The following is a 15,119-nucleotide window of genomic DNA, read 5'->3' as shown; positions in this document are numbered from 1 at the left end:
ATAGGGTAACTTGTTACCTATTACATTTCCAATACAAGTAACCTTCCCAACACTGTCTATAGGTGAACAGCACCTTGCAGTAAATATATTTCTCATACATTCATACATACTTCATAGCCTGGTTTAGTGCAAAATTATTCTGTATTTTAATATGATACTAGTAAAGTGACGGCATGATATATTATAACATTCCACGATAATTCTCACGCAGGCCGTCGTGACTCATCAGGGATAAGGTTGCATTACACCCCTAGTCTGAGGCGGTACGATGCAGGGATCATGGAGCTGGGCCTTGTTTATACTCCTGTCATGGCTATCCCACCCAAACAACACACCTTCTACCTCAATGGATATTGCACCTCTAAGTGTACCCGGACTGTATGTATACACACAAATATATTAAAACATGTTTCTTCAAGTTTTGAATCTTAAAGCATAAAAATCACTTTTTTGGAGCTTGACCCTAAAAGTCTGTTTCTCTGTCTGTCTGCCTGTTTTATCTAGGCTTTGCCTCCAGGAGGAATCTATATATTTGCGTCCCAGCTGCACACCCACCTGGCGGGGCGTGGGGTCAGGACAGTTTTGGTGAGGGGAGGCAAAGAGCTGGAGGTGGTTCAGGAGGACCAGCACTTCAGCACCCACTACCAGGTGAGCAACAGCAGGATTTACCCAGAGGAACTCCTTTGTGCTTATATTGTATTAGATGGGATAAAAGTTAGTCTTACTTTACACGGAGCTGTGTGCGACTGGGACAAAGATTATCCTGAATCTGAAGTCTGAAGCTAGCTGTTTCTACTGACTGCTTCTACAACGTCCTTTAAAATAAAAACCTGCTATCTCATTACAATCAAGTCTTGGATTGTGTCTCTGATTTTGCAGTCAGTGACCCATATATTCATATTTATATATACATTTATAACAAGCTGAAAATTACAATCACATACTTCATGATCTGTTGTGTACTTGTCGGAGAGGAGTTTCTAATTATTTGTGTTTAAATGAAAATAATGTCCATGTGATCTTTTAAAAAATGGGTAAAGGGAGTGGCATTGTACAGCCCAACCTCACCACCTTCTTCGGGGTAAAGCCAGGCCAGACAGCGTCCGGACGGCACCCCGTCCTGGCCGTCCAGGCGACGCAGTGGTTGTCTCGCATCGCTGACAGGACCCACCAGTGCTCCTTCCAGAGCTCCGCCTCTACCAACAACACGGCGCTGATCGCCTCCTCCTCCACCAATCTAGCGGCTAACTCCACCACCATGACAGAAGAGGAAAAAGTTGTTCAAGTTCATGAGTCAAGTTCAATGAGTTCAAGTTGGTTGAACCTGGCTGCAATCTTAAAACCGCGCTGCTGCCCCTTTACAGTGGTTATATTATGCTCATTTTCAGGTTCAAAATCTTAGTTAGGGGTTGTACCACAACAGGTGTACATGGTTTCATTTTCAGAAAACACCATATTTTTTGTCATACTGCACATTGCGGCAGCTCCTCTTTTCACCCTGTGTGTTGAATGCTCCGTTTGAACTACGGAGTGAAGCGTCTCACTTCTACAAGATCTTTGTTGGGAGTTGCACATGCGCAGTACCTAGTTAAGGACTACTAGCCAATCAGAAGCAGAGTAGGACGGTCCCGAAAAGCTGGCAAACACGGCTTGGGTTCAGTAGTACATGTTGTCAGCAAGGGGTAAGCCAGAGATCGGACAGTGAAGCCGACCAAAATCTGCATGGTAGTGATGTGCGATACCACTTAATTCCTATCCGATCCAATACCAAGTAATACCCAGGCTGGTATTGCCGATACCGATACCAATACTTTTTACATATTTTATTTTTAGTTTAATGTGACCTCCCCCCTCCCGTTTCTGTATTTATGAGAGAAATAAGGAGTAGGGGCTGTAGCCTTACCAATTCAAAATAATAGCTGCATAATGACAAGACATCAAACTACTGTCATATTCTTTAATTATAGCCTAATAAAAATATCCTGCTCAGAACTGCTGCTTCATAACATCATCCTATTATTTTGACTTAATTTCAGATGTTTAGCGAAGTTTGCAGTGTTGCCAAAGTATTTCACCGTCTTTGCTCACATCACACACAGCATCATTATTACCGTCACAGCTAAAATACAGCCAGACTTGACTGTTTTTACAGTCAGCCAGAGTCATTATTCAATCGCGGGAAATGTAAAGGGCTACAGCAGTTCACTTCTAAGAAGACGCTCCGTCACAGAGCCGTAGCGCAAGCATGACTTTGACAGGCGGAAGGAAAAGTAGTTCCTATGAACCAAGTATAATTAGACCATCCTGGTGACTGTAAGATACTTTTAATAAAACACTTTTAATAAAACGCTGTATGGAGGGATCCATGTAGGCCCAAAAATGACGTCAAAACCCTGTGAAACCCCGTCGCACATGAGAGATGTAACCGTATTGCTTAGATTATAAACTCTCGGAGAAAAAAGAAAACAACTATACGCTGCGTTGGTGTTTGGCAGGTGAACCTTGTAGGTAGGCTGATTAAACAGTGACGATCCGAGTCAGACAAGCACACTGAGCCGTGAAACTTTTTTTGGCGCAGCTATGCAGCTACCAAACTTGTTTCTGCCGTTGTTCTAAGTCATTAAACCACGGTTATGCTGCGCGATCATGCGCAGTAGACGCTGGTGCCAACAGGTAGCCCTCTAGTAGTATTTTACTGGCTTCACTGCTCTCCATTTAAATCAGCGGGGTGGCTTTGTCCAATAATAAACTGTCTATGGTTGTCAGTGCCAAATCCGACCATACACGAACACACACACAATACTTGCCTAACCGTAACTCTAACCTTAACTGCCCAAAACAATCAGCCTTTCCCCAATTAACTGCCCCCTCCCAACCACCCCCACCACACAACACACACACACACACACACACACACACACACACACAGAGAGAGAGAACAGAGAAGGACATCTGCTAGACTGCTTGATAAACATTTCCAGCTGCTGTTGATGTCAGACTCATCTGAGTGTACCTGTGTGACAGTGTTGTTTCCAACCCTGCAGCCTAATTAGGCACATGAAGACTTTATTAAACCATTCTCAGCAAAGCTAATAGATCTTTTCACACACACAGCTAATAAGTATGAAAGCTGCCTCCAAGACAAGCATAAAGAAAAGCAACCAGTGTTTAATCTCTCTGTGTTTGAAATAAATCCACCGTACAGATGGAGGGAAATGCATTGGGAAAATATATATCCAATGGTAACATGGAATTCTATTGAGACTTTTGAAGAACTTAAAGAAACCACTGTTCTGTTCACTCTACTAAGATCATTGTCAGTGTTTGTGTTACATACTTATTTCTAGTCATTTCATGTTTTCATGTCCTGATAGAAGAATACCCGAATCCAAAAAATTAATGCTGGGTGGATTTTCACTTTAATTTACTCAATCTCTTTTTGTCTTCTGTCTCATAGACGATTCGAGTTCTACAGAAAATGGCCAATGTTTTACCCGTAAGTATAAAGTCGATCACAATAACTGCATTTAAAATAACCAAAGGCATTTCCTTCGAGTTAAGTCTGTTATTATTCCTGGCAATTTTAATATCACTATATATCGTATACTGTATATTATAATGTTTTATTGCTGTACGTTTACTGTGTGAGTAGTGTCTTGTTGTTGTATTTAACCTGTGAAGCACCTTGGCCAACCTTGGTTGTTTTAAGTGTGCTATATAAATAAAATTGATATTGATAGATAGAGAAGAACAGGACTTTTACTGTTCTGCAAGCTCAGCCAACTACTTCAGGATTGTAGTGCTCCAGATGCTGCCCGCCCCCCCCACACACACACACACACACTGCATTTAAAGTACTGAATTAAAATACTGATGCAGCAAAAGGTGTGTAAAGTGTAAATATATACAGGCTGTAAGCGTTGTGATAGGAAGTTCTTGGGAGACGAACAAGACAAAACCGCAGCAGCTGAGCTCAAAGCAGAATTCTATTTAAGACAGCCAGTTGTTGGCTGTCTTAAATAACAAGGCTTCTGTCCATACCGGTAATAGTAGATTATCTTCAGTGGTCTTTTGTTAATCTTGAGATATGTTGAAGTGCTGGTGTGTTTGTGCTTGATCCTGCAGGGCGACGTCCTCATAACAAAGTGTACTTATAACACAGAAGACAGGAGCAAGCCTACAGTGGTGAGCAGCACACTATAAATATACAGGACTATTTTTATATTGTAAAAGTTCACCTTCAGCACTGTCAACAACCACTGAATAACCTTGAGCACTTCTGTCTCTAATCTCTCCCCTGCCTCCATCTCACTCCTTCAAACTCACCATATTCCCTTCATCCTCGTAATCCTTCCATCTCTACCCCTTAATACCTACACCTGCTTTGTTTATATATATATATATATATATATATATATGTATGCTTCCCCATCCTCATCTGTTTGTCTCCTCAGGGAGGTTTTGGCATCATGGAGGAAATGTGTGTTAACTACATTCACTACTACCCTCGAACTAAGCTGGAGCTGTGCAAGAGCCATGTTGACCCAGGATACCTGCAGAAATACTTCAACTTCATTAACAGGTAGCACACGCACAAATCATTTCTCTCCCCCAAAAATCATTTGCTTGTTTCCCTTGTCCTTCACTCTCTATTTTTCATTTTGCATCTTCCCCCCCATCTCCTGTGTGACTAAGCAATTTTTGGTTTCAGCATTCATCCCTTCCCCCACCATCCTCTGCTCCCGGGAAACCAGAGTGATTACTTCTTTTAATCTCGAAAACCAGATGCTTTGTCCTTTAAAGTGAAACTGTGTTCTCCTAATGCCAATTCTGACTGCTTCTTTTTTCCAATTTCTTCCTCCTTTCTCAATCTCACTCTACCTCCCTCTTTTATCGACTTTCCTTCAACCCCTCTCTCTTTCTCTCCTCCCTCCAGGTTCCACGGAAATGACCACTGTGTGTGTGGAGAGGTTAGTGTGACGGAGCAGTATTCTCAGCTACAGTGGGACGCATTCACTGGAGAAGTGCTGGACTCCCTTTATAATACAGCACCCATCTCCATGCACTGCAATCAGTCGACTGCACGCCTCTTTCCTGTAAGTCCCCAATCGCACACACCCATGCTACAATCCACTGCCACCAAGCCCCCAGTTCAAAACGCAGACATTTGTTAGATGAACAGACAGCTTGTTAACTTGTAATATAAACAAACACACACACACAATGTTTGGATCAGCAGCAATAAATCAATTAAAGCTCAAAACTGTGTAGAGGTTGTTTGTCAGAAAAAGCTTTCCCCTTGATGTGTGACTTCAGTTGTGCATGTGCAAACCAGGACGAATACAAGGCAAAGGCTTGTGAAGTTAAATAAAGACAATTTAAAGCTGAAATCACCAAGTGAAAGCCACAGCCTCAGACTCTCCTACTGCCCATAAGTGACCGGCATTTTACCCTCTCAACCTCACCCAACTGCAAAATCTGACATACACAACATACAGCGCAGTCATTTTAGATTTCTTAGTTATTGTTGACATTTAAATTTAGCTGTGGACACACACAGGTACACCAGTTTTACCCTTCCTGCCATCACTTGACAGAGTCCCGTCTTCCACTGCTTGGAGGCCCTAATGATGAACACCTGTTTTCCCTTTCTGAGAATGAGGAAATGATCAGCAGCGACATTACAAGCAGAAATAAATTGACAGACTGGCAACTGGCAAAACACTAAACTGGAAGGATGAATTTCACACAAAAACACTGCTACTGTAACGTTTGAGAACTGGACCTTGAGAAAAGGGAATAAAGCTGCCTTTTTACAGTCTTAAAGCTGTCCCATAAAAAAATACACAAAAAATTGCCCTCTCGAGTGTAGTTTTTGAAGACGTACCGTGTTTGATACATTGTGTAATGTCAACTATGTGCAGTTACCTAATAAAAACTGCTGTCTAAATATCAAGGACACTACCTTTTGTTCTTTTTGTTTTTTACCAAACAACCCATCTCCAACATCATATATCTGTTATTCCAGGGAGAGTGGGACAAACAGCCTATACCAGTGGTTAACTCCATCCTTGAAAAACCTCGCTACCCCTGTGAGGGAGGAGCACTTCCCACCAGCCGACCCTTCACCCCCCCAGTCTGAGTGAGGGGGCATCAGGGCACACTTCAGCCCAGAGAGACTACTCCTACTCCTACTAACTACTCCTTCAATATTTATTTTGTTGCATTTTGTTCCCCATGATTGTGATAATGACTAACAAGCATCATTATGACATGAAACATTATTATGCTATATGGGGAATCATTTCATTCTGTAGTAAACTGTTTCATAATCACCGGCTTGAGTGGTAATAACAGTCCATCACTTTTTATAGTATTACACTTGTAATTTTCACCCTGTTTTGCGACATGCCCGTGGGTTCTTGCATTATTTGTATGTGTTAAATAATAAATGTCACAAAAACGTTGGCAGTTAAAAAGGGAATTTATTAATACACAAATTGTTTGACAGAATGAATCATATCTTTCCATTGGTCATTTCTGCTCTTTAAACTGGTCAAAAAATTATCTTAAGACAATAATAACAACAAGGATAACAATTTTAAGAACTGTATTTAATAGCTCAGCATTGAAAAAGTTACACTTTTAGCATTTAAGAATTAACTTTACCTGCTTTTTATCATAGAGGCATTTGCAATATTCACATCACACTATCGGAAGGAAGAGGAATTGTATAAACTGAATTAGAAAATACCTGTGGACATATTGTGGTAGGGTACCAGTAGTGACAGTGTTTTATCTGTCCGTTTCACATTTCCCATATAAATCTTGCTATTAACCTAAGCTTCTACTGTGAACAACCATTTCAATGATTAATGGCCTCCTGGGCAAATCAATGAATCACTCCACATTAGTAAACATTTTGTGCTGAACGTGCAGCAAAACTGAGGGGTAAATAGTAGCTGTACATACAAATGCCTTCTTCTGCTTTGACACACTTTTTTGGCTGCTGTTCACAAAGCGCATGTGATGAACTTTGGTTTTTGTTTGGCCTAAACTGTGCTTGTGTGGAAAATATAATGAATAATAGGTGTCAACACCAAATCTTTGTTACTACATTTCGTAGTAACCTTATTCAATAACAAAAATTAACAAATCACAATCCACATACCTGCACCTGCATTAAAAGACATGAATCAGTTATTAAGGTGCTTAACTAGTGATTTCTCTTCTTGTTTTTTTAAATCACAGTTTTCCCTGTTAAAACTGAAAGCATAGTAAGACATTTCCATTCCAGCAACCATGAATTGTCGACAAAAAAAGTTTTTATACACACACACACACACACACACACACACACACTTGATTCAGGGTCATTTACATATTAATCACACAAGTCCTACACTAAAGTCCAGTTATTCTCACTGTACTAACTTCATGTTTTGAATTTTAAGTACTAATTAGTAATTAAAGGGACTAAGACGGTTTTAAATATGCTGCTGATGCTTCACAGAAAAAGTACTCGAGAAGCGAGTATGCCCCATGAACTGCTGGGAGGGCTTGAACGTGAAGCAGATGCACAATGTGTTGAGTTTGATTTAACAGCAAAACAAGACAAAATGAGAACTCTTAAGGATGCCTGAATTGATAGATAGCCATATTAAATCATAATGTATTTATTACAAAAAAACAGAGAACTGAGTTTGCCGATAGCAGCAACAGAAGTTTATCACCGCAGAGCAAAGCAACCAGGGGATAGATCAGAAAACAAAGCATTGCTGTAACAGCTGCTTTCTGATAACTCTTGTCTTTTTCTGTCATTTTTCTCCAGCAGTTTTATGTCCCCAGCTGGTGCACTGTGCCTCAGGGTGTTTTTTTCTCCCTTTCCCTGCAACTCTGATAAACACTCAGGATGTCTGCCTAAGATTTAGATACCATACAAGCGAGTAAAACTCTGTTTTTAGACATTATCATCATCAGTACAAACATCAGTCACTGTAATCTGAGTCAAACTGCCTGAAGGGCTAGTAGTTTGATAATACTTCCATTCCCTGATACAGTACTCCATGGCCTAAAAATCATACATGCAACCTTGCCACTTGAAATGTCCAGTGACATTAAGTAGTTACAGATTAAGGCACTATTCTGAATTATCCTGTATGAATGTTGATGGACACAAAGATTGTTCGGTTTAGTTGATATTTCTAAAATTAAAATTGGATCATGTGCTGCTATTTGAGTCCTTAAGATAAATCCATGATCAAAAATTAATTTTTACATTCAGTTGACCCAGTTGTACGGGTAAAAAACTAAAATTTGATTAGTGGAGATAACACGACTCTTGAATTTGTCTTCATATTGAACGCTGTTGCTCAAACCCAGAGCAGGTATAAAAACAACATTCAATCAACATTTGACATTTATTAAACACTAAAACAGCTGCACCTGCATGTAAAAAAAAACTGTTGCACCTCTCTCAGCCTCATTCTCCAACCACGAGTGTTATTGCTCAGGTTTTTTACATTTGCAGTACTTCTCAAGCATAGATGCCCTTGACACGTTTATTCTCAGGGTCAAACGGAGATTTGAGGTGGGCCTTGGCCTTGTACGTCACTCCCATCCTCTCCAGGGTAAACTTGCCGCTCTGTATGAAATCAGCACTCACCTGGTAAAGACAGGAAGAGAGAGCGAGAGAGATGGGGTGAAAATGAGAGGCAAGGAAACAAAAAAAAGACAGAGGAAGATGAGCAAGGAAAGGAGAGAGTGGTGGAAATTTAAATTTTGGTAGATGAGGAGGACCATGGAGATTAAAAGTGAGAGTGAAAATGAGGTGGCCAATTAATCCAAACTCTTTGCAAAAAATAAGTGTTCCCAACTGGCACAGCACTCCAGAACGGACAATTTCACGGCGTTCATATCTGACAGAAGAGAACGGCGCAGGAGTTATAAAACGCTGAAAGCAATTCATTCACTCATGAGTCAATGTCAGCTCCCTCGTAACCAAGAGAGCTAATTTTGACTCCCTTTCCCCCTTGCAGTTCTCCCACTGATCTGTCAATCTGTCTCTTACACACACACACACACACACACACACACACACACACACACACACACACACACACACACACACACCTCTCTCATCGCCACTTAGATGGAGCAGTATTGTGGTCAAAGGCTCTATTTAACTGATAACCTTATTCAAGAACAAAGCCGCTTTCGCTCCAGCTTAAAACGTCGGCAGCCATTTGACATTGGTTGATGCCCTTACCTGAGTTTGAATGGGCAAGTATTACACACACTCCAATGAACTGAGACCGAAGGCCAGGTACATCAACCAGCCAACGGATCCATAATGTACCTGTATTTGGCCATATTCAGTGCTCCCTTACAATCCTCTAAGTCCCCGAACCAACCCTGCAGCCTGCTGCCAATATCACTGTATTCTATGAAGATACATACAGTACATGATCCCAGGTTTCTGAGGGGAAATTAAGTTCATTCTATAACTAAATACAAACTTTTTTTGTCATTTGTTCCTATTACAACACAAAATGAAATATAAGTGTGCTTATTCATTTCAATTAAAAGAAATCAGTTACAATTCATTAACAGCACCTACTGCAGACATTTATCGCAAAGGTGCCTTCCTGCAAGTAGGCGCTTCATGATTTCCAAAGCACAGTTCAACTTGTTAAGGGTTATGCAGTACAGACTTAGCATTGACATATTCTCGTGTAGATCTTCTTAGGAAAGAAGACACTTAAAACACACACACACACACACACACACACACACCCCTGCAGAAGCCAGTGGTGTGATTGTAGGGGAAGTGATGTGTAATGCTAAGTGACAGGAGATTAGATACCAAAGACTTGTGTGTGCACATGAATGCACGTGTGTGTGTGTCTCTGTCTTTGTGCACCTGTCCACACATTGCATTTCCAAACTAAAGTGCTCGACAAAGCTAACGGTCAATCCGCTTTGTTTCCCTGGTTACAACTCGGGGATGGATATTAAACAAATGAGCACACAGAAACACAAAGGCAGTTATCACACACACACACACATGCACGCACAGCATGTGAGTCTACTGAGCACACACTCATATATCTAAATATATCTAAATACTCTGACAAATCACAGAAGGATTGTTCTATTTTTCAGAATCTAAAACACAGTCTTTGCTTTGGAGCCAACCACTTCAACCAATAATAATAACGATAACGACTCTCTTGCCTCCTCCTTCTTCTTATCTGATGTTCCATCTGTTACCATCTGGACCTGACAGCTGAAAATACCTGAAGTACGCTCACATTTACACCTCATAAATACAGTACTTTTCTGGTTAAGTGTATGTGCTCATTCCAAGCATTAGGGAAATTATATAGCCAAATAATATTAAATATCAATAACAATAATAGTATTATCATATACTATTATAATATTATCATATACTATTATAATAATATTTACAAATTATCTATTATTGAGTCCTCAAGTCATTAAAAAAGAAAACTGAATTAACACTTGTCTGATCATTTCACCTTAATTTTTTAGAATAAAGTTATTTTCTTGGTGCTAGTGCAGCAATCTGTCCTTTTTCAGTCTTCTTGTCAAGATTTTATTGCACATTGCTAATCAATACACAGAACAATTGTAGACAAGTGGGATCTCACCTCACTGTAAAAAGATTTTCTTGAAAAAATTAGGCAGTATATGAGACCAAATGACAACAGCCCAGGAAACAAAACAAAGGTATGAAAGAATTAAAGACATTACTGATAAGGACACAGTGTGCGAGTATATGTGTAAGTGTTGTGTGTCTAATGTCTTTACCACTCCCCCATCAGGGCTGCGGATATATCCATAGCCAATAGTTTTGTCGATAAAGAAGCCATAGTCAGAACGCCGCAGGTGACCAACGGGAACGCCGTTACGGAAAATGGCCTCCAGACCGAACATCGGTACTTTCCTGATAGAGATAGAGAGAGAGACAGACAAACACATACACACTAATCATGGATGTTGGGCCCAAACAGAATATGCCAACTGTGACAATGTCTCTTTCACACAAAAAGTAATGTTTTTATGATAGCAAACTGTTGTTGGGTGCTTGCATCTCCGGAGCAGACATTTGACATTACATCTTACAATCTAAATTAAGTCAAATATTTTGAATGTTTTGTGTTTTTCAGACAAAAGTCTACAAGAAAAAGTCATAAATGTATCCAAAGTTTCAGTTTGGGCCTGTATTTGCCAAAGAAAATGGAAATCTAAGATGTTAAAGTGGCTTCAATACATGAAGCTTTATTTGAGAATTATTTTTTGTCTTCTAAAATTTCCCACTATGTGAAAAATTTCTGATATTGTAAAGAAACTTTGTCCAGTTCATGAATTTCTTTCTGACTAGCTTGTAATGTCAGGCTTTACATACTCATCAATGGTGAAGCAGATGATGCGCCTCCTCAGCCCCTCCTCTTTCTGTTTCTCCAGCCTATCACGGCCCTGGAACGGGATGGAACTCTTCAGTTTGCAGGTGAAGGCTAGCCCCGCCTCCAGAGGTGTGTCATCTGGGCGAAGGTCAGCGTGCCAATGTCTGTACCCTGATAAAGAGAGGGGGAGAAAGAGCTGAGACATAAAATATGAGAAGCAACATAAGAAGGTGGGGATTTGAGCAAAAAAAGTGTTTATGCTGCTCTTATCAATATTTATGTTATCAACAATGGAAAAAATGTAACGTGAGAGGTGGCTCTTGTGGTAACACACCACAGGGTTATTTTACTGGCTGGATTTGTTATGGATATGATTACATTATTCATGACGTCTTATCGGAAGTTACCTTTCTCTATGCTGAGTGAGTCGATGGCCCTGTAGCCGGAGTTGGTGATGCCGTGCTTTGCACCAGCAGCCATGACAGCATGGTAGACTGGAAGGCAAGAGTCTTTGGGAATGTGCAGCTCCCAGCCGAGCTCTCCGACAAATGACAGACGCATAGCTCGCACCTGGATGAGAGAGGGGAAGAGAGGAGGCTTAGAGAGATGAAGAGAGGCATGTAGAGGACCAAGCTGCCATGCCTCTGCTTGTGTGTGTGTCTGTGTGTCTGTGTGTGTGTGTGTGTGTGTGTGAGTGTGTGAGTGAGTGAGTGAGAGAGAGACCAGCAGAACAAAATAGAATAGAGTAGATTCAAGGCTAAGTACATAAAGAGAGAAACAGGGGAAATGTAATCTCCCTTTAGAAATGAATGTTGTGTCCAAAATGCTTTAAGTCCTGAAAGACATTACATACATAACATATTTGGGGGTTAAGAGAATAGGTCAACAGTGCAGAGAAGTTGGCAGAGATGGGGCCTGAAAGAAATTAAATGAATGACTCTGAAAATTGAGGCACTGAAGGTAGAAAAGGAAACACTACAAATATTTATCAACCTGGCTGTTATTCTCATAATTCCATCCATTGTGAGTATTTGTCATTTTACTCAACACCTACATTGTAGAGATTTTTTTTTTAAATGCAGTAAGAACGGTGTTGAATGGGGTGAGCCTCCTACAGCCACTGCAAGAAAATTCAATTTAACAGATATCATCTCAAAAAACGTCTTTCCAACTGCAAGTAAACACAGAAAGTAGTCCGCTGTAAATCACTGTGGCTGCTGTGGTGAACTGCTCAGCAGCTGTGGAACAATTACATGCAACTAGAATCTGTTTATCTTTAGTGGCAATCCATGAAAAGTGCGCAGTGTGGATGCTGTCATTCCATTTTTGAAATTCGGAGACTTGCAGGCACAATAATTTGGCAGACAGATTTACAAGCATTTGCAGGGGACTACTTTTCGTTTTTTATTTCACTCACTAACAAAACCATGCCAATAAAGATGCGTATTTGGAATATTATATTGTATATTATGGATGGAGGAGAGCCGAGATGATGTAGGCGGAATGGAGTAAGGGTCCAGATGGAGGGATAAGGGATGCAAGGATGATTTGATTACTGAGTTTAGATTTTTCATGTATCTGCCAGGATATAATAGTCACAATAGATACAATATGAGAATAACACCCAGATTGACAAATACCAGAATGGCTTGGATGCAAAAAATATATGAGTGAAGACTGACAGAATAAGAGAAAAGGAAAGTAACAGAGTGAGAAAATGTGTAAGGGAGTGAAAAAATAGGAGAGAAAACTCTCTCCAACAGTTTCCCCAGTGGGTGCTGTGACAGCCAGGCCATCTGGCCAGCCAGGGATCACCCTGGGCCCCATATGTACACCATGAAACTCTGGGGAGGGAAGTACATGTAGGCCTGCGCTTATTCACAACACACACATACACTCCACCAGATACACAGGCGACACACTTAAACACACAGAAACACATGCATGCCTCATGCACACTGTCACTCATACATTTATCAGGCATACATCAAACACAGACACACACATAGCACAGACAGACACAAGTATAAAAAATGCTCATACCACCTAGCACGCATGCCAGCACACTCGCTTCAACTGGCAAGTTGGGAAGAGAGAGAGAGAGAGAGAGAGAGAGAGAGAGAGAGAGAGAGAGAGAGAGAGAGAGAGAGAGAGAGAGAGAGAGAGAGAGAGTGTCTAATGAGCTATGAGGGGAGCAGAGGGCAGAGGGAGCGCTCTGTTCTCGCAGCAGTGCAGCCATTAAAATGTCACCCAGACGAAGCCGGCAACCAGCTGGAACACAGCACAAGCAACACACGCACACATGCACAAACACTTCTGCAGAGCTGTGAGAAGATGCTGGCTGCAATCACTGGAGCGTTGCATAATTCACGCAAGAGCAACTAAGACAGAGCGAGTGTGCATGGACATATGTCTCGCAGCATGTGGCAGTTGGTCTGAGGCCAGGAACAGTGTAGAGGTCAACCTGAGAGGCTGGAGTCACATTCCCTTACAGCATTATTGTGAGAAAATGGAAAGGAAAATACAGCGAAGTATAATTATACAATTTCCCCAGTGCTTGAAAACAACAGCGCTATAAACTTTGTTTTGAGTTTTTGACTTCAGGCGAAGATGTAGAAAGAGATAGAAGGCGGAAAGAAGGTAAAGAAAAACAAAACATGTGGACAGACTTTATTTCTAAGTAAGTCACAAGGACGACTTAAAACCTGCCATCTGTCTCACACACACACACAGAGTCTATAATCTCTGCTGACTGAGTCTTTGAAAAAATACACCCGTTTCACTCAACAGCATGTGATTTGCATAGAATTTTGTTTGTTTTTTTTAATTACCGGCATTTCGCTAGTACTGCTAGTACTAAAGCTAGGGTTATTTTGAAGTTGCTAAATGTACTACATACAATAAATGTAGAAATGAGTTGAGGCACTGAGTGTGTGTTCTCACCTGATGCCCTGCTGCGTTGACAACTTTGTGGGTAGAGAATGGGAAAGCTTCGCTGCTCAGGTCTGTGTCCAACACTTCCTGAAGAACCTCTCGACTGCACATAAAGAGAAAACACAGGAACATTATGAACAGCAGTAGTAGTAACAAAATATTTTGCGTTTACACCCGTGCAACTGGTGTGGTGACAGATGCTTATCTGTATCCTTTGCAATAATCAAATCAGACTTTTTAAAAAATATTTCAAGAAAACATTACTACAAAACTACAGCAGCACCTCTTATATTTGCTGTAGAAATGTACCATGTCTCCTTCTTCCACAAACACAAACACACACACACACACACACACAAATCAATATTACATAAAGATGAGTCAACAGAAAAAAAAGGACTAAGTTTAGCTTACTTTGCTACTTGTGTGTGTGTGAGTGGGCAGGTAGAGGCCTTTTCTAAAGGATATTTTTGCAACAGTGTGGCAGGAAGCTACAGTTGAAGGTATTTGGGGAAGGGTTCAGGTTACGCTTTGTGTGCTGTACATGTTTGAGCATCTGTGTGGGTTATTGACGTGGTAATGACTTGATGTGGAAGTTTGTGTGAACAGGGTGAGCGGTTATGGTCATCATAATGCAAATAAAATATTTCTTGTACACAGTACATGCATGATTGCAGGCAGGCATGTATGTCATGTATGTGCTGGTATGAGCACAGGCTTATATTTCCTTCAAGCTGTCGTCCGATTTCTGTT

The 15,119-nt window shown here is 40.8% G+C and overlaps 2 protein-coding genes across 20 annotated transcripts in view; one reads left to right on the top strand and one right to left on the bottom strand.

The window, feature by feature from the left end:
- dbh (dopamine beta-hydroxylase (dopamine beta-monooxygenase)) overlaps window positions 1-6,479 on the top strand; it is a 53,017-nt gene extending 46,538 nt beyond the window's left edge. For all 16 annotated transcript variants that reach the window (XM_046066856.1, XM_046066855.1, XM_046066853.1 and 13 more), the window contains 7 exons: window positions 212-378; window positions 505-648; window positions 3,458-3,496; window positions 4,126-4,185; window positions 4,455-4,582; window positions 4,937-5,096; window positions 6,029-6,479. In XM_046066856.1, the coding sequence (XP_045922812.1) occupies window positions 212-378; window positions 505-648; window positions 3,458-3,496; window positions 4,126-4,185; window positions 4,455-4,582; window positions 4,937-5,096; window positions 6,029-6,142 (812 nt within the window). In that variant the 3' untranslated portion in view covers window positions 6,143-6,479. The remainder of the gene's footprint in view (window positions 1-211; window positions 379-504; window positions 649-3,457; window positions 3,497-4,125; window positions 4,186-4,454; window positions 4,583-4,936; window positions 5,097-6,028) is intronic.
- sardh (sarcosine dehydrogenase) overlaps window positions 6,466-15,119 on the bottom strand; it is a 46,157-nt gene continuing 37,503 nt past the window's right edge. For all 4 annotated transcript variants that reach the window (XM_046066839.1, XM_046066837.1, XM_046066836.1 and 1 more), the window contains exons 18-22: window positions 14,376-14,469; window positions 11,840-12,002; window positions 11,435-11,603; window positions 10,837-10,972; window positions 6,466-8,665 (exon numbers count right to left, since the gene is read on the bottom strand). In XM_046066839.1, the coding sequence (XP_045922795.1) occupies window positions 8,537-8,665; window positions 10,837-10,972; window positions 11,435-11,603; window positions 11,840-12,002; window positions 14,376-14,469 (691 nt within the window). In that variant the 3' untranslated portion in view covers window positions 6,466-8,536. The remainder of the gene's footprint in view (window positions 8,666-10,836; window positions 10,973-11,434; window positions 11,604-11,839; window positions 12,003-14,375; window positions 14,470-15,119) is intronic.

Source organism: Micropterus dolomieu, linkage group LG13, assembly GCF_021292245.1.
Source record: "Micropterus dolomieu isolate WLL.071019.BEF.003 ecotype Adirondacks linkage group LG13, ASM2129224v1, whole genome shotgun sequence".
NCBI classification, from domain to species: Eukaryota; Metazoa; Chordata; class Actinopteri; order Centrarchiformes; family Centrarchidae; genus Micropterus; species Micropterus dolomieu.
This window is presented reverse-complemented; position numbering and strand designations above follow the sequence as displayed.